General features: G+C 43.5%; 1 protein-coding gene across 1 annotated transcript in view; it reads left to right on the forward strand.

The window, feature by feature from the left end:
- Positions 1 to 19,162, forward strand: part of CPAMD8 (C3 and PZP like alpha-2-macroglobulin domain containing 8) — a 174,155-nt gene extending 154,993 nt beyond the window's left edge. The window contains exons 42-43 of the mRNA XM_068234159.1: positions 15,667 to 15,841; positions 16,418 to 19,162. Of these exons, the coding sequence (XP_068090260.1) occupies positions 15,667 to 15,841; position 16,418 (176 nt within the window). The 3' untranslated portion in view covers positions 16,419 to 19,162. The remainder of the gene's footprint in view (positions 1 to 15,666; positions 15,842 to 16,417) is intronic.
- Positions 19,163 to 19,789: the final 627 nt, after the last annotated feature.

Raw genomic sequence — 19,789 nt, forward strand, 5'->3', positions numbered from 1 at the left:
AAGTTGAAACAACTAAAAAAAGCCTTTTCCTATTGTTCAAAAAGCTGATAAGACTGATAAGAAATCAATCCAACAGTTGGATTGACTTCTTAGCAGTCTTACCAGCTGTTTGAACAATAGCAAAATACTTTTTTTAGTTATTTCAACTTGTTTCACAACAAAAGTTGTTTGACCATTGTGCTGCAAAAAACACCGCGTGTGTATGGGGCTTTAGTGAGCGGTGTTCACCATACAAGCTCGTTGCAGAGCAACCTATGCCCTGTGTATATGCTATGTGGGTGGCCCTAAGCACTGCCTGTTCCCAAGTTGCCTACGTGTATCTGATATTCATGCTCTTTATCATAGTGTTCACAATGGACAATACAAATGCATAGATTATACAAATTGACCACTCCCCAACTCCCATTGTGAAACTGGAAACTTGAAGAGGCAGTGTGGTTGGCAGCCAGCAAATACTTATGATAAAAATTATCCAAATTAATAATACACCCCCCCCCCCATTACAGTGGCCATGTACAGTACACAGTTGATATAGCCCATAAATTAAAATTATATATAGTTAAAGAGAAACCCTGACCAAGGATTGAACTTCATCCCAATCAATAGCTAATACCCCCCTTCCCATGAGAAATCTTTTCCTTTTCTCATTTTCTCATACGGATTATCAGGGGGCTCTGTATGGCTGATATTGTGTTGAAACCCCTCCCACAGTGTGATGTCAAGACCATGGTGCTGACATCACACTGTGGAAGCCTCGTTGCATTGTGGGAAATAACAGCAGCTACTTCTACTAACAACACCTGCCAGCGGTAAAAATGTCCCTACCTCAACCCATTAGGGCAGCCCCCTCCTTCAACATCTTCAAGAAAGCCCTCAAAACTCACCTTTTCACTCTGGCCTACTACCCCTCACAAGTGCTCTAAACCTACAGCTGAACTCTGGTCCCCTACCATTCGTGTCCTTACCTCTCCTTCTAGATTGTAAGCCTTTGGGCAGGGTCCTCCTCCTTTTGTGTCCTACCTGATCATGCACCTCCATTACTGTGAACCCATGCTATGCATCTGAGTGAACCTAACTTGCCTAATCTCCATGCTCCCATCCAGTGACTGACTAAGCATTACCTGGTACTCACACTATGGTGTGTGATCTGGTTTTCTTGTATTCCTGTATTGTCATATTGCTGTATGTCACCCCTAAATATTGTCTGTAACCTAAATTAATGTTCAGCGCTGCGTAATATGTTGGCGCTTTATAAATACAATAAATAAATAAATAAATAAATGTAATAAATGTCAGAATGTAAATCAGGGAGAGGAAAGATTTTACAATGGGCAAACACTGACTAAATCATTTATATTGTAAAAATTAAGCACTTTTGTTCATTACGTTACTTTCACTGGAGTTCCACTATAAGCAGCCCACCCCTAAGGGTTCATTCACAGTGCTAAGGCCAATTTAATCGCAACTCAATGCAATTATATTGCAATAGTACTTTCATATTGGTGTGTTAGCAGTGTGGTGTGAAATACTATGTCAGAGTAATGTGCAGCATGCTGTACTGTACCGAACAACTCACACGCTAAAGCCTGGTACACATCTTTCATTTTTATCGGCCAATGGTTGTCCAATTTTACCACATCCTTGTAGTATGAGAGCTAATAGATTGGGAATACAATGGACAGATTGCTCTCATACTACATCAAAGTGGTAAACACTGACCAATCATTGGCCAATCAACATTGGATATGTGTACGCTCCCTGAAGCTTGGCACACACCTTCAATTTTGATTGGCCAATTTTTCCACCTCTACGTAGTGTGAGGGTCGACAGATTTTGAATACTATGAGCAGATTGTGTAGGTAAACCCTCATACTAAAAGGAGCTTGTAAAATTGGTCAGTGATTGGATAATCAAAGTTGAAGGCATGTACTAGGTCTAACAATTGTGGTGTAAGCATACATATAAGGACTGTAGGCACCACTGTATGCGTTACTTTTCGCTGGTAACACGTGAGGAGACTTCTCAATACTGTTGCAATGCTATTTTTTTCAGGATACGCAACGCAACGCGTATAATGTGAAAGTAGCCTAAGACCAGGAGAAAATTCTGAGAGACACATAGTACTAATGTGCTTGGAATGGGCAGGTGGAATTCTTATAATCAGGAATTCTCTTAAATCTATCTTTAAAAGAATCTACAGTAGGCAAGTTTATTTTGGTGACTTAGAGTGTGAGAAACACACAAGTGGCTTCTTCCCATTATTTGTAATGCTTTCAATTAAACAAAAACCTCTGGAATTTTCAGACTTCCTTGGGTGCAGTCTTTCCCTTGTTTTGAATCTAGCTGAATCACTTCATGTCATCTGTACATTGGAACATGTGAACAAAAAAACCTTGTAAGCTGGGGGTAAAAGGTTTTAGAAAGCAGTATACATTGGTAAAGGGAAGTAAAGAGATACTTCATGAATACTCATACTGTGATCACATTTCTATTGGGATCTTATGGTTAACCAGATCCTGCAAATTAGAGGTTTGTAAACGTCTTATTTGTGCTTCTTTAAAGGCCAGTTTCCTGACTCTCCTGCTTATCCTGTGTCTCTAATACTTTTAGCCACAGCCCCTCAACAAGCATGCAGATCAGGTGCTCTGACTGAAGTCAGACTGGATTAGCTGCATGCTTGTTTCAAGTGTGTGATTCAGCCACTACCAGCTAAAGAGATCAGCAGGGCTGCCAGGCAACTGGTATTGTTTAAAAGGAAACATCTATATCCCTCGCAGTTAAGGTTCCCTTTAACCTCCCTGGCGTTCTGGACGAGCCAAGCTCGTCCAGAGACGCCGGAGGTCGCGCTCAGGCCCCGCTGGGCCGATTTGAATAATTTTTTTTTAAACACGCAGCAAGCACTTTGCTTGCTGCGTGTTGCGCCTGATCGCCGCCGCCCGCTGCCGATCCGCCGCTAATCGCCGCGATGCAGCCTCCCCCCCCCCCCAGAACCCGTGCGCTGCCTGGCCAATCAGTGCCAGGCAGCGCTGAGGGGTGGATCAGGACTCCCTGTGACGTCATGACGTCCATGACGTTGATGACGTCACGACGATCGTCACCATGGCGACGGGGGAAGCCCTCCTGGAAATCCCATTCAGAACGGGATTTCCGGACGGGTGATTGCGCCGGAGGGGTGGGAGGGACGCCGCAGGGAGGGAGGGGGGAATCATGTAGCTAGCGCTAGGCTAGCTACATAATACATTTTAAATTTTTTTGGCAAAAAACGTTCCCGTGGCCGCAGGGCCGCGTGAATCAGAACGCCAGGCAGGTTAAGTTGGCCATACATTCAGGCCAAAATTGGTCCCATGTATCGATTGGACATGCTGCAAGATGTAGGACAGACTTGCTCGATCGAGTGCACGGTGGTAACGGCGTGTGATATCAGTACCAGCAACAACCATGATGGAACCCCCAGCGCTGTCCCACCAATGTAAAATGTTCCCCCTTGGTGCTCGGTGCAGTATACTTGTCGGTCACTGGCTCCGGGCTCCATCCGCATACAGGCGCCCCATGTGGTTGCCGGCGTAACTTGGGTGTGTGTGTGACGTGACACGTGTGCCTACGTAGATGTCGGCAATAACGTGTGGCGCATGTATGGGGATGGAGCTGGAGCCAGTGATGGACAGGTATCGTATAATGCACTGGGGGGAACAATTTTACCTTGGGGGGACAGCATCGGGGCGGCGAGGTGGTGGATGATGCAATTTCAGCATGATGTGCAGTGTCACATGATGCTGAAATCGATCGGGAATTGGCCTGTGGTGTATGGGCAGGCTACAGTTCTCTCTTCGATCAGAGAGAGAGATTTATTTCTTGGTCGATCTGTCCATACATCGTCTGATGTATGGCTACCTTTAGTGCATGTAGAATGTTTATAAACGTCTTTGTGCACTTGCGCACAGATTTGTTCTCTGGTTAATCAGTTAAGTGGTTGATTTTATAACTGCTTAATCCATATTTTTCTTCATTTAATCCTAAATCAATGAATACAAATATTGATTATATCATCTTAGTGCAGAGTTCATAGATGTTAATGTTAGGTAAGTCTGAGGGGAAAGTAAAGAAGAAAAAAAGAAAACCCTGCATGCCCTGCAACTTCCTTTGCAGCAGATGTACCAAATAAGAGCCAGGGAAACTGGGGAATGATGTTTAACCACTTGCCGACCGCCCATACGCCCATCGGCGGCGGCGGCGGGCATGGTTATGTGGCGATTGCGTCATTTGTGACGCGAACAGCCGCCGGCGACAGGCTCCACCCCCCTCGCGCTGTAACCCGCTGGCCGTTCGGAAGCGCCGGGGGGTTACTAGCACCCCGATCGCCGCTGACAAAGTGTATAATAGGCTTTGTAATGTATACAAAGCCTATTATACAGGCTGCCTCCTGCCCTGGTGGTCCCAGTGTCCGAGGGACCACCAGGGCAGGCTGCAGCCACCCTAGTCTGCACCCAAGCACACTGATCTCCCCCCCCTTCCCTCTGATCACCCACAGCACCCCTCAGACCCCCCCCCCCCGCCCACCCCCCAGACCACTGTTTGCACCCAATCACCCCCCTAATCACCCATCAATCACTCCCTGTCACTCTCTGTCAACAATATTTTTTTTTATGCCCCAAACTGCCCCCTGCTCCCTCCTGATCACCCCCCCCCCCCCCCACGCCTCAGATGTATGCCTCTATCCTCCCTGTAATAACCCACTGATCACCTGTCAATCACCTGTCAATCACCCATCAATCACCCCCTGTCACTGCCACCCATCAATCAGCCCCTAACCTGCCCCTTGCGGGCAATCTGATCACCCACCCACACCATCAGATCGCCCGCAGATCCGACGTCAGATCACCTCCCAAGTGCATTGGTTACATCTGTTCTCTCCTTTAAACACCCACTAATTACCCATCAATCACCCATCAATCACACCCTATTACCACCTGTCACTGTTACCCATCAGATTAGACTCTAATCTGCCCCTTGCGGGCACCCAATCACCCGCCCACACGCTCAGATTGCCCTCAGACCCCCCCTTATCAATTCGCCAGTGCATTATTTACATCTGTTCTTCCCTGTAATAACCCACTGATCACCTGTCAATCACACATCAATCACCCCCTGTCACTGCCACCCATCAATCAGCCCCTAACCTGCCCTTGCGGGCAATCTGATCACCCACCCACACCATCAGATCGCCCGCAGACCCGACGTCAGATCACCTCCCAAGTGCATTGATTACATCGGTTCTCTCCTCTAAACACCCACTAATTACCCATCAATCACCCATTAATCACCCCCTGTCACTGCTACCCATCAGATCAGACCCCTATCTGCCCCTAGGGCACCCAATCACCCACCCACACCCTCAGAACGACCTCAGACCCCCCCCCCCCCCCCCAGACCTCCCCCCTGTGTACTGTATACATCTATTCTCCCCTGTTATCACCTGACAATCACCTGTCATTCACCCGTCATTCACCCGTCATTCGCCCGTCAATCACCTGTCAATCACCACCTGTCACTGTCACTTATCAGATCAGACCCTAACCTGCCTCTTACGGGCATCTGATCACCCTCCCACACCATCAGATTGCCCCAGACCTACCCTCAGATCACCTCCAAAGTGCATTGTTTACATCTGTTCTGCCATCTAATCACCCACTGATCACCCATCAATCACCCATCAATCACCCCCTGTCACCACCTGTCACTGCTACCCATCAGATTAGACCCCTATCTGCCCCTAGGGCACCCAATCACCCACCCACACCCTCAGAACGCCCTCAGACCCCAGCCCTGATCACCTCGCCAGTGCATTGCTTGCATCTATTCCCCCCTCTAATCACACCTTGAGACACCCATCAATCACCTCCTGTCACCACCTGTCACCCCCTAGCACACCTACCCATCAGATCAGGCCCTAATTTGCCCCATGTGGGCTCCTGATCACTCGGCCAAACCCTCAGATCCCCCTCAGGCCCCCTTCCGATCACCTCCCCAGTGCGTTGATTGCATCTATTTTCCCCTCTAACCACCCCCTGAGACACCCATCAATCACCTCCTGTCACCCCCCTAGCACTCCTATCCATCAGATCAGGCCCAATACAACCTGTCATCTAAAGCCTCATCTACACGCGTAGATGAGGCTCCGATGTTCCTTATCAATCGAGCCGCTAATGCGGCTCGATTGATAAGATCCGACAGGACGGATCTCCCGACCGCCGATTCCCTTGCTCGTTCCCCGCGAGGGGACAATTGCAGGGAATCGAGCGGAAGATAAGCGGCGTCGACGGGGACGAGCGGGGAATCGTATCCGACGCACGTGCGGACGAGCGGGGACGTGGTGGGTACGTGCGGGGATACTGAAGAAGCGATCCGGCGGCTAATCGAGCTGCCGGATCGGAGCCTCATCTACGCGTGTAGATGAGGCTTTAGAGGCCACCCTGCTTATGACCGGTTCCACAAAATTTGCCCCCTCATAGACCACCTGTCATCAAAATTTGCAGATGCTTATACCCCTGAACAGTCATTTTGAGACATTTAGTTTCCAGACTGCTCACGGTTTTGGGCCCGTAAAAATGCCAGGGCAGTATAGGAACCCCACAAGTGACCCCATTTTAGAAAAATGACACCCCAAAGTATTGTTTTTTTCACAAAGTGTCATTTTTCACTAACTTGTGACAAAAAATAAATTCTTCTATGAACTCAGCATACACCTAACGAAATACCTTGGGGTGTCTTCTTTCTAAAATGGGGTCACTTGTGGGGTTCCTATACTGCCCTGGCATTTTAGGGGCCCTAAACCGTGAGGAGTAGTCTAGAAAACAAATGCCTCAAAATGACCTGTGAATAGGATGTTGGGCCCCTTAGCGCACCTAGGCTGCAAAAAAGTGTCACACATGTGGTATAATGTGTTTTGTGGTGTATTTTTACACATACCCATGCTGGGTGGGAGAAATCTCTCTGTAAGTGGACAATTGTGTGTAAAAAAAAATCATAAATTTGACATTTACAGAGATATTTCTCCCACCCAGCATGGATATATTTAAAAATACACCACAAAACACATTATACTACTTCTTCTGAGCACGGCAGTACCACATGTGTGGCACTTTTTTGCAGCCTAACTGCGCTAAGGGGCCCAAAGATATTTGGGTATTCCCCAAGGTATTCTGTTAGGTGTATGACAAGTTCATAGAAGATTTTATTTTTTGTCACAAGTTAGCGAAAATTGATTTTTATTGTTTTTTTTTCACAAAGTGTCATTTTCCACTAACTTGTGAGAAAAAAAAATCTTCTATGAACTCACCATACTCCAAACAGAATACCTTGGGGTGTCTTCTTTCTAAAATGGGGTCACTTGTGGGGTTCCTATACTGCCCTGGCATTTTAGGGGCCCTAAACCGTGAGGAGTAGTCTAGAATCCAAATGAGTAGTCTAGAAAACAAATGCCTCAAAATGACCTGTGAATAGGATGTTGGGCCCCTTAGCGCACCTAGGTTGCAAAAAAGTGTCACACATGTGGTATCGCCATACTCAGAAGAAGTAGTATAATGTGTTTTGGGGTGTATTTTTATACATACACATGCTGGGTGGGAGAAATCTCTCTGTAAATGGACAATTGTGTGTAAAAAAAAAAATCATAAAATTGTCATTTACAGAGATATTTCTCCCACCCAGCATGGGTATGTGTAAAAATACACCACAAAACACATTATACTACTTCTCCTGAGTACGGCGGTACCACATGTGTGACACTTTTTTGCACCCTAAGTGCGCTAAGGGGCTAAAATTCCAGGATAGTATAAATACCCCCCAAATTACCCCATTTTGGAAAGAAGACATCCCAAAGTATTCAGTGAGAGGCATGATGAGTTCATAGAAGATTTTATTTTATGTCACAAGTTAGCGGAAAATGACACTTTGTGACAAAAAAAAAAAAAGTTTCCATTTCTTCTAACTTGCGACAAAAAAAAATGAAATCTGCCACGGACTCACTATGCTTCTCTCTGAATACCTTGAAGTGTCTACTTTCCAAAATGGGGTCATTTGTGGGGTGTGTTTACTGTCCTGGCATTTTGGGGGGTGCCTAATTGTAAGCACCCCTGTAAAGCCTAAAGATGCTCATTGGACTTTGGGCCCCTTAGCGCAGTTAGGCTGCAAAAAAGTGCCACACATGGGGTATTGCCGTACTCAGGAGAAGTAGTATAATGTGTTTTGGGGTGTATTTTTACACATACCCATGCTGAATGGGAGAAATATCTCCGTAAATGACAATTTATTTATTTTTTTTACACGCAATTGTCTATTTACAGAGATATTTCTCCCACTCAGCATGGGTATGTGTAAAAATACACCCCAAAACACATTATACTACTTCTCCTGAGTACGGCGATACCACATGTGTGGCACTTTTTTGCACCCTAACTGTGCTAAGGGGCCCAAAGTCCAATGAGTACCTTTAGGATTTCACAGGTCATTTTGCGACATTTGGTTTCAAGACTACTCCTCACGGTTTAGGGCCCCTAAAATGCCAGGGCAGTATAGGAACCCCAGAAATGACCCCATTTTAGAAAGAAGACACCCAAAGGTATTCCGTTAGGAGTATGGTGAGTTCATAGAAGATTTTATTTTTTGTCACAAGTTAGCGTAAAATGACACTTGTGAAAAAAAAACAATAAAAATCAATTTCTGCTAACTTGTGACAAAAAATAAAATCTTCTATGAACTGGGGTTGTGGGGTTCCTATACTGCCCTGGCATTTTAGGGGCCCTAAACCTTGAGGAGTAGTCTTGAAACCAAATGTCGCAAAATGACCTGTGAAATCCTAAAGGTACTCATTGGACTTTAAGCCCCTTAGCGCAGTTAGGGTGCAAAAAAGTGCCACACATGTGGTATCGCCGTACTCAGGAGAAGTAGTATAATGTGTTTTGTGGTGTATTTTTACACATACCCATGCTGAGTGGGAGAAATATCTCTGTAAATGGACAATTGTGTGTAAAAAAAAAAATCACAAAATTGTCATTTACAGAGATATTTCTCCCACCCAGCATGGATATGTGTAAAAATACACCCCAAAACACATTATACTACTTCTCCTGAGTACGGCGATACCACATGTGTGGCACTTTTTTGCACCCTAACTGTGCTAAGGGGCCCAAAGTCCAATGAGTACCTTTAGGATTTCACAGGTCATTTTGCGACATTTGGTTTCAAGACTACTCCTCACGGTTTAGGGCCCCTAAAATGCCAGGGCAGTATAGGAACCCCACAAATGACCCCTTTTTAGAAAGAAGACACCCAAAGGTATTCCGTTAGGAGTATGGTGAGTTCATAGAAGATTTTATTTTTTGTCACAAGTTAGCGTAAAATGACACTTGTGAAAAAAAACAATAAAAATCAATTTCTGCTAACTTGTGACAAAAAATAAAATCTTCTATGAACTGGGGTTGTGGGGTTCCTATACTGCCCTGGCATTTTAGGGGCCCTAAACCTTGAGGAGTAGTCTTGAAACCAAATGTCGCAAAATGACCTGTGAAATCCTAAAGGTACTCATTGGACTTTAAGCCCCTTAGCGCAGTTAGGGTGCAAAAAAGTGCCACACATGTGGTATCGCCGTACTCAGGAGAAGTAGTATAATGTGTTTTGTGGTGTATTTTTACACATACCCATGCTGAGTGGGAGAAATATCTCTGTAAATGGACAATTGTGTGTAAAAAAAAAAAATCACAAAATTGTCATTTACAGAGATATTTCTCCCACCCAGCATGGATATGTGTAAAAATACACCCCAAAACACATTATACTGCTTCTCCTGAGTACGGCGATACCACATGTGTGGCACTTTTTTGCACCCTAACTGTGCTAAGGGGCCCAAAGTCCAATGAGTACCTTTAGGATTTCACAGGTCATTTTGCGACATTTGGTTTCAAGACTACTCCTCACGGTTTAGGGCCCCTAAAATGCCAGGGCAGTATAGGAACCCCACAAATGACCCCTTTTTAGAAAGAAGACACCCAAAGGTATTCCGTTAGGAGTATGGTGAGTTCATAGAAGATTTTATTTTTTGTCACAAGTTAGCGTAAAATGACACTTGTGAAAAAAAACAATAAAAATCAATTTCTGCTAACTTGTGACAAAAAATAAAATCTTCTATGAACTGGGGTTGTGGGGTTCCTATACTGCCCTGGCATTTTAGGGGCCCTAAACCTTGAGGAGTAGTCTTGAAACCAAATGTCGCAAAATGACCTGTGAAATCCTAAAGGTACTCATTGGACTTTAAGCCCCTTAGCGCAGTTAGGGTGCAAAAAAGTGCCACACATGTGGTATCGCCGTACTCAGGAGAAGTAGTATAATGTGTTTTGTGGTGTATTTTTACACATACCCATGCTGAGTGGGAGAAATATCTCTGTAAATGGACAATTGTGTGTAAAAAAAAAAATCACAAAATTGTCATTTACAGAGATATTTCTCCCACCCAGCATGGATATGTGTAAAAATACACCCCAAAACACATTATACTACTTCTCCTGAGTACGGCGATACCACATGTGTGGCACTTTTTTGCACCCTAACTGTGCTAAGGGGCCCAAAGTCCAATGAGTACCTTTAGGATTTCACAGGTCATTTTGCGACATTTGGTTTCAAGACTATTCCTCACGGTTTAGGGCCCCTAAAATGCCAGGGCAGTATAGGAACCCCACAAATGACCCCTTTTTAGAAAGAAGACACCCAAAGGTATTCCGTTAGGAGTATGGTGAGTTCATAGAAGATTTTATTTTTTGTCACAAGTTAGCGTAAAATGACACTTGTGAAAAAAAACAATAAAAATCAATTTCTGCTAACTTGTGACAAAAAATAAAATCTTCTATGAACTGGGGTTGTGGGGTTCCTATACTGCCCTGGCATTTTAGGGGCCCTAAACCTTGAGGAGTAGTCTTGAAACCAAATGTCGCAAAATGACCTGTGAAATCCTAAAGGTACTCATTGGACTTTAAGCCCCTTAGCGCAGTTAGGGTGCAAAAAAGTGCCACACATGTGGTATCGCCGTACTCAGGAGAAGTAGTATAATGTGTTTTGTGGTGTATTTTTACACATACCCATGCTGAGTGGGAGAAATATCTCTGTAAATGGACAATTGTGTGTAAAAAAAAAAATCACAAAATTGTCATTTACAGAGATATTTCTCCCACCCAGCATGGATATGTGTAAAAATACACCCCAAAACACATTATACTACTTCTCCTGAGTACGGCGATACCACATGTGTGGCACTTTTTTGCACCCTAACTGTGCTAAGGGGCCCAAAGTCCAATGAGTACCTTTAGGATTTCACAGGTCATTTTGCGACATTTGGTTTCAAGACTACTCCTCACGGTTTAGGGCCCCTAAAATGCCAGGGCAGTATAGGAACCCCACAAATGACCCCTTTTTAGAAAGAAGACACCCAAAGGTATTCCGTTAGGAGTATGGTGAGTTCATAGAAGATTTTATTTTTTGTCACAAGTTAGCGTAAAATGACACTTGTGAAAAAAAACAATAAAAATCAATTTCTGCTAACTTGTGACAAAAAATAAAATCTTCTATGAACTGGGGTTGTGGGGTTCCTATACTGCCCTGGCATTTTAGGGGCCCTAAACCTTGAGGAGTAGTCTTGAAACCAAATGTCGCAAAATGACCTGTGAAATCCTAAAGGTACTCATTGGACTTTAAGCCCCTTAGCGCAGTTAGGGTGCAAAAAAGTGCCACACATGTGGTATCGCCGTACTCAGGAGAAGTAGTATAATGTGTTTTGTGGTGTATTTTTACACATACCCATGCTGAGTGGGAGAAATATCTCTGTAAATGGACAATTGTGTGTAAAAAAAAAAAATCACAAAATTGTCATTTACAGAGATATTTCTCCCACCCAGCATGGATATGTGTAAAAATACACCCCAAAACACATTATACTGCTTCTCCTGAGTACGGCGATACCACATGTGTGGCACTTTTTTGCACCCTAACTGTGCTAAGGGGCCCAAAGTCCAATGAGTACCTTTAGGATTTCACAGGTCATTTTGCGACATTTGGTTTCAAGACTACTCCTCACGGTTTAGGGCCCCTAAAATGCCAGGGCAGTATAGGAACCCCACAAATGACCCCTTTTTAGAAAGAAGACACCCAAAGGTATTCCGTTAGGAGTATGGTGAGTTCATAGAAGATTTTATTTTTTGTCACAAGTTAGCGTAAAATGACACTTGTGAAAAAAAACAATAAAAATCAATTTCTGCTAACTTGTGACAAAAAATAAAATCTTCTATGAACTGGGGTTGTGGGGTTCCTATACTGCCCTGGCATTTTAGGGGCCCTAAACCTTGAGGAGTAGTCTTGAAACCAAATGTCGCAAAATGACCTGTGAAATCCTAAAGGTACTCATTGGACTTTAAGCCCCTTAGCGCAGTTAGGGTGCAAAAAAGTGCCACACATGTGGTATCGCCGTACTCAGGAGAAGTAGTATAATGTGTTTTGTGGTGTATTTTTACACATACCCATGCTGAGTGGGAGAAATATCTCTGTAAATGGACAATTGTGTGTAAAAAAAAAAATCACAAAATTGTCATTTACAGAGATATTTCTCCCACCCAGCATGGATATGTGTAAAAATACACCCCAAAACACATTATACTACTTCTCCTGAGTACGGCGATACCACATGTGTGGCACTTTTTTGCACCCTAACTGTGCTAAGGGGCCCAAAGTCCAATGAGTACCTTTAGGATTTCACAGGTCATTTTGCGACATTTGGTTTCAAGACTATTCCTCACGGTTTAGGGCCCCTAAAATGCCAGGGCAGTATAGGAACCCCACAAATGACCCCTTTTTAGAAAGAAGACACCCAAAGGTATTCCGTTAGGAGTATGGTGAGTTCATAGAAGATTTTATTTTTTGTCACAAGTTAGCGTAAAATGACACTTGTGAAAAAAAACAATAAAAATCAATTTCTGCTAACTTGTGACAAAAAATAAAATCTTCTATGAACTGGGGTTGTGGGGTTCCTATACTGCCCTGGCATTTTAGGGGCCCTAAACCTTGAGGAGTAGTCTTGAAACCAAATGTCGCAAAATGACCTGTGAAATCCTAAAGGTACTCATTGGACTTTAAGCCCCTTAGCGCAGTTAGGGTGCAAAAAAGTGCCACACATGTGGTATCGCCGTACTCAGGAGAAGTAGTATAATGTGTTTTGTGGTGTATTTTTACACATACCCATGCTGAGTGGGAGAAATATCTCTGTAAATGGACAATTGTGTGTAAAAAAAAAAAATCAAAAAATTGTCATTTACAGAGATATTTCTCCCACCCAGCATGGATATGTGTAAAAATACACCCCAAAACACATTATACTACTTCTCCTGAGTACGGCAATACCACATGTGTTTCACTTTTTTGCAGCCTAACTGCGCTAAGGGGCCCAAAGTCCAATGAGCACCTTTAGGCTTTACAGTGGTGCTTACAATTAGGCACCCCCCAAAATGCCAGGACAGTAAACACACCACACAAATGACCCCATTTTGGAAAGTAGACACTTCAAGGTATTCAAAGAGGAGCATAGTGTGTCAGTGGCAGATTTCATTTTTTTTTGTCGCAAGTTAGAAGAAATGGAAACTTTTTTTTTTTGTCACAAAGTGTCATTTTCTACTAACTTGTGACAAAAAATAAAATCTTCTATGAACTCACCATGCCTCTCAGTGAATACTTTGGGATGTCTTCTTTCCAAAATGGGGTCATTTGGGGGGTATTTATACTATCCTGGAATTTTAGCACCTCATGAAACATGACAGGTGGTCAGAAAAGTCAGAGATGCTTCAAAATGGGAAAATTCACTTTTGGCACCATAGTTTCTAAACACTATGGGCCATATCCTATTCAAGGTGATAAGTAGCTTGCAGATGCGAGCTACTTATCACCTTGCCATCGCGCGAGGATTACCGGCAAATCCTATTGCCCATATCCTTCGCGCGATGGCCGATCGTTAGGGAGCATTACTCAGGCGAAAGCCTGAGCGATGCTCCCTTTTACCGAGCGATGGGGAGTGAGGTTTACGCTGTGGTGCTGTCCATCAGCACCACGGCCTCACTCCCCACACATGCGCACTCGCCCGCCGCCATCTTCCGCCGCTGCATCTGGGGGTCTCCTTTAATAAGGAGACCCCCAGAGCTCTCCGTCGGGTCGCCGCACAGTTTAGAAGCCCCCGCGCAGCTCTGCACCGGCACCCCTGCATACATACCGCCGCAGATCACTCGCCGCAAAATCCGTCGCGTAATTACAGTGTATCTAACACTGTAATTACTGTCGGCATAGAAGGAGCCCGGGCAAAGCATCTTTGAATCTGCAGCCTGGGCTCCCCATTGGTCCGCTGTCTGAGCCATTTTATTGGTTTAGACAGCGGACCAATGGGGAGCCCAGGCTGCAGATTCAAAGATGCTTTGCCCGGGCTCCTTCTATGCCGACAGTAATTACAGTGTTAGATACACTGTAATTACGCGACGGATTTTGCGGCGAGAGGCAGCGGGTGATCTGCGGCGGTATGTATCCAGGGGTGCCGGTGCAGAGCTGCGCGGGGTCTTCTAAACTGTGCGGCGCACCGACGGGGAGCTCTGGGGGTCTACTTAATAAAGGAGACCCCCAGATGCAGCGGCGACGACGTGCGTTAGCTAGTTTAGACCTGCTTTTTGCAGGTCTAAGCTAACGCTCATGTCTGCCGGGAAGCATCGCTTCCCGGAGACATGATAAGGGTAATTGGATTCGGTGTTAAGAACTCGCTGGGCGATTATATCGCCCAAGCGAGTTCTTTTCCGCCTGGGGGGTCTAAAGTTTTATTAGATTAGGCGATGCCCCCATCGCCTAAGTTAAGAACTCGCAAGTGCTTAGCGCTGGCGAGTTCAGCAATAGAATATGGCCCTATAACTTTTACCCAAAGCAATAAATATACACTGAATGGATTTTTTTTTATCCTAAGACATGTAGCACAATAAATTTGGACAAAAATGTATACAGAAATTTTACTTTATTTGAAAAATGTCAGCACAGAAAGTAAAAAAAATCATTTTTTGGACAAAATTCATGTCTTTTTTGATGAATATAATAAAAACTAAAACTCTAAAACTCGCAGCAGCAATCAAATAGCACCAAAGAAAGCTGTATTAGTGACAAGAAAAGGAGGTAAAATCCATTTAGGTGGTAGGTTGTATGACCGAGCAATAAACCATGAAAGCTGCAGTGGTCTGAATGGAGAAAAAGGCTCTGGTCCTCAAGTGATTAATGGAAAAGAAAAATAAGAGTGATTTTTAACTTTTGGATTGCCCGGTTAGCATCCTTATTACTTATTTACCAGATAAAAAGAAAGAATTGATTTTTTATTTTATTCCTGACAGTTAAACTTTACGGTCCTTTTCCTGTTTTAGCTTGTGATTACATTTTATTTTATTTGGACATAGAGTACCATGACCTGGATAAATGTGAATCGTAAAAGAAATACACTTTATTAGAAGATTTTTTTAAAATGTACTATGAAGTGTAATTGATACTTACCGTACGTAATTTGGAAATCCCCCCCCCCCCCCCCCCCCCCCCACCTCTCCTTAATTTCTCTGTTTACAGTGGAAGAGGAAATACCCGTTCACCAATCAGAACCCACGTATTATTCTTATGAGTATGATACAGATCATTATGGTGCTGAGAATGAAGATGGTTTTGAAATGGCAGTGCATCTTACAACTATGGCAAATATAGCCAAGGACACACACCAGGAGGACACATTCTCAGACAGAAAATGGTAATGTTTATGGTTCTTTCACTTTGTGACTATATTGTTAGGTGCTAGTCTTAAGATCAATTCACTCTTTCCTTATTCTTCAGAGGAATGTGTAACAGATTCTTGTGTAATACAGCAGGGGCAGCACAGTGGAATAGTGGATAGCACTTTCGCCTTGCAGCGCTGGGTCCCCGGTCCAAATCCCAGCCAGAGCACTATCTGCACAGAGTTTGTATGTTCCCCCGGTGTCTGTGTGGGTTTCCTCCAGGCACTCTGGTTTCCTCCTACACTCCAAAAACATATAGATACGTTAACTGGCTTCCCCCTAAATGGGCCCTAGTTTATGGTGGACATATGCTTATGGTAGGGATAAGATTGTGAGCCTTTCTGAGGGACAGTTAGCTGTATGAAGGATTATTATTACATGACTATATATTCTGTAAAGATTTGTGGAAGATGTTGATGCTATATGAATACAAAATAATAATAATAATAATCCTTCAAGCATTTCATAGGCTAGCATGGTGCAGTTATGTTTGTAAACTGCTGCTGCCATAACCAGATCAGTATGTGACTGATTATTTTTTTTTCCAACAGAAAATGAAGCACACATGAAAATGGAGACTCTTTTATTCTTTGCAAAAACATTTCTAACAAAACATGGACACATTGCATTCCTGTGTGACTCGTGATATACCAGTACAGACAATAGAACTCGGCTAAGTTTATATGGCTATGGACACTTATCCAACATCTCTGCTGTGTAAATTAACTTCCATTTAACCAGCTTGATTTCAGTGTTAGTATTTTTTTTCTCTAAATTGCTTTGAGGCTCAACTTTAGAGATATCTTTGTGAAACCTTTTATCTTCTGAGCCAAATGCAGACTTCACCAAGTCCATCATACATTCCCACCCAGACTTGTGAGCTATTCACAGCTTCCTGTTTAGGTTTCCTATTGTTTCAAATAACTCAGCAGAGCTTCCTCTCTCAGAAGACTATTTTGTTGGAAGAAAAATAGGCAGAAATTCTGACACATCTAGAAAAGCCTTAATTGTGCTACAGTGTAAACAGGTAATCCCCATTTTTCTGTCCATTTTATCAGACACACAGCCCACCTTTGTATTAATTTTAAAGATATGACTATGCTTTCCTTTTCTACCAGTTTTAGCATGAAGCAAACACTAATTATATATGTTTTAGCTGCTCTGAAGGATAACTTAAAACCAAGGTGGATAAGAAGAGAAAAGTCCTCCTAGCATATAAAACAAACAAGCTGACATTCCTGTACATAATAAACCTTTCCTCTCTTGATACAGCACAATATTTATGTACTGAGTACTTTTTTTCCCTTATTCAATAAGCTAACTATATTTTTTCACATAATTGTGTTCTTTAATGTATATCAATTTATGTAAAGGCAAAACACAGAAAAAGCAACTAATAAGTTCATCAGGGCATATTCCAGTGTTACATACTGCCATATGAAGGTCATATTTGTGACACTAATTCTAAACAATAAAGCACTGGGCATGTTACAGCTATTGTCCCCCACCTAACATCCTGGATGTTCTATTTTGTAATCCATTAGTGACGATTCTCAAAGGTCAACCTGTCACTTTTCATCACTATAAAAACATCCTCTGATTTTGCAATGCATCTGTTTGGAGGATGCTTTGAGCAAGATTACAAAAAGCTGAGAAGCACATGAGGCTCCTGAGCAACTTGTTTGGAGATAAGGTGATGTAAATTTGATCTTTTATAAGCTTCCATCCAAGGCACATTATTTATAGTTTTTTTTTTTCTCTCCATTTGTATGTGTAATTTATGTGAACCGTTACTACTTTCATTTATTTGTACAGTGAAAACAAGTAAAAAAATGACTTTTTTATGTTTTATTTTTGAATTGAGTTTTACAACATACATCATGAATTGCTGCCAAAATTCACATCTGTAATAACTTCAAAAATATTCAATTTCTCATGTGTATGTCCATCTGTATGGTCTCTTAGCTACAATACAAAAGGGTAGGAGTAGCCAGTATCCTATGCAGGCATGTTGAACTCCAGTCCTCAAGTGCCCACGTCCTCACACATTTTTGGCACAGCATACATTAATTGATGGGACTGAATCAGGAAAGGTGTGGTCATCAAGCAGAACACATTTCCCCAATGCTCAGTCCATCACACTGGCATGGATATGCCTCTCAAGGACTGGACTGGAGTTCCACACCCATGCTACAGACACTTTACTATCTTTGAATCTAGCCATAATTTATATCATTTTTAACACTATCATATGTGTTATATGTAGATACCTGTTTTTTTCCATTTCACTTGAAAAAAGTGAAAACAGGAAGTTACTATGAGAAGTCATTGACTAAATGTCTCCAGAGGATGTAGCACTTATAACATTTGTAGATGAGTCATTATGGAAAGAAAAAGAATAAAGAATTATGGACGAAGTTTCAAGATGACAAGTATAAACCACCGATAACGCCACAAAACTTGAAAATGAAACAATTCATTTTTTTATCATGTCCCATAGTTTTTCAGCAGCAATACAATACAGAGACATGACACTAACTAGTAAACAGAAAGCCCTTCCCTTATTAGTTCAGGTACACTTCCCAGCAGTCTTCATTTCTTTACCACTTTGGGGATCGTTCCTCTAAATTCATCAGTCATTTTACAGCAGAAGCTACATGTTGATTTTAGCAAAATTCACATACATGGACCTAGGCTACTATGGTTCTTTAGCTTGGAGATCATCAATGAACATAAGTAATCCTAGCAAGTGGAGGTACAGAGGCGCCAAAAGGATAAAATATGATAAAATGTTTAAAATATTCGAGTGGCGGCGGTGGACCGACCATTCAGAAACAGACTTGATGCTGTTGTAAACAACAAAGGCAATTTATTTACATACTCCACGAACAATAACTGCAACGCGTTTCACGGGCACAATCCCGCTTCATCAGGCATTAAACAACGGGAGTATCATACAACTGCAGGTCCGAGACACGCTTGGCACCCTAAGTAATCCTGTAACCCTGGCCTTAATGTATTACATCCTTTGTTTAATAAACATAAGCTTCCAGCAACCGTCTCTATGGTGTATTATTACCCAGGTGAGGATTGCCAACTCCTTCCATTTGATAACAGACATTTTTTTTAACCACTTGCCGACCGCACGCTTATACCGTGCGTCGGCAAAGTGGCAGCTGCAGGACCAGCGACGCAGTACTGCGTCACCAGCTGCAGGCTGATTAATTAGGAAGCAGCCGCTCGCGCGAGCGGCTGCTTCCTGTCAAATCACGGCGGGGGGCTCCGTGAATAGCCTGCGGGCCGCCGATGGCGGCTCGCAGGCTAAATGTAAACACAAGCGGAAATAATCCGCTTTGTTTACATTGTACGGCGCTGCTGCGCAGCAGCGCCGTAAGGCAGATCGGCGATCCCCGGCCAATCAGCGGCCGGGGATCGCCGCCATGTGACAGAGGACGTCCTGTCACTGGCTGCACAGGACGGATAGCGTCCTGTGCAGCCCGGATCACTGGGGGGACAGGTAGGAGAGGGAGGGGGAGGGAATGTCGCCGCGGAGGGGGGCTTTGAGGTGCCCCCCCCCGCAACATGCCACCAGCAGGAGCGATCAGACCCCCCCTGCACATCATCCCCATAGGGGGGAAAAAAGGGGGGCGATCTGATCGCTCTGCGTGCCCTCTGATCTGTGCTGGGGGCTGCAGAGCCCACCCAGCACAGATCCCATCAAACAGCGCTGGTCCTTAAGGGGGGGTAAAGGGTGGGTCCTCAAGTGGTTAAATACATCTAGGGCGAGGTTTGAAGGATCATTTATATTCTGATTACAAATAGTATTTTCACACACACCTCTTATCTCTTTTAAATGTAAAAGTCTATATTACCGGTAAATAAATATCTTTGCATTGACTTTTCTTTAGAAATGGTACATTTTT

This window comes from Hyperolius riggenbachi, chromosome 1 (assembly GCF_040937935.1).
Source record: "Hyperolius riggenbachi isolate aHypRig1 chromosome 1, aHypRig1.pri, whole genome shotgun sequence".
Lineage (NCBI taxonomy): Eukaryota > Metazoa > Chordata > Amphibia > Anura > Hyperoliidae > Hyperolius > Hyperolius riggenbachi.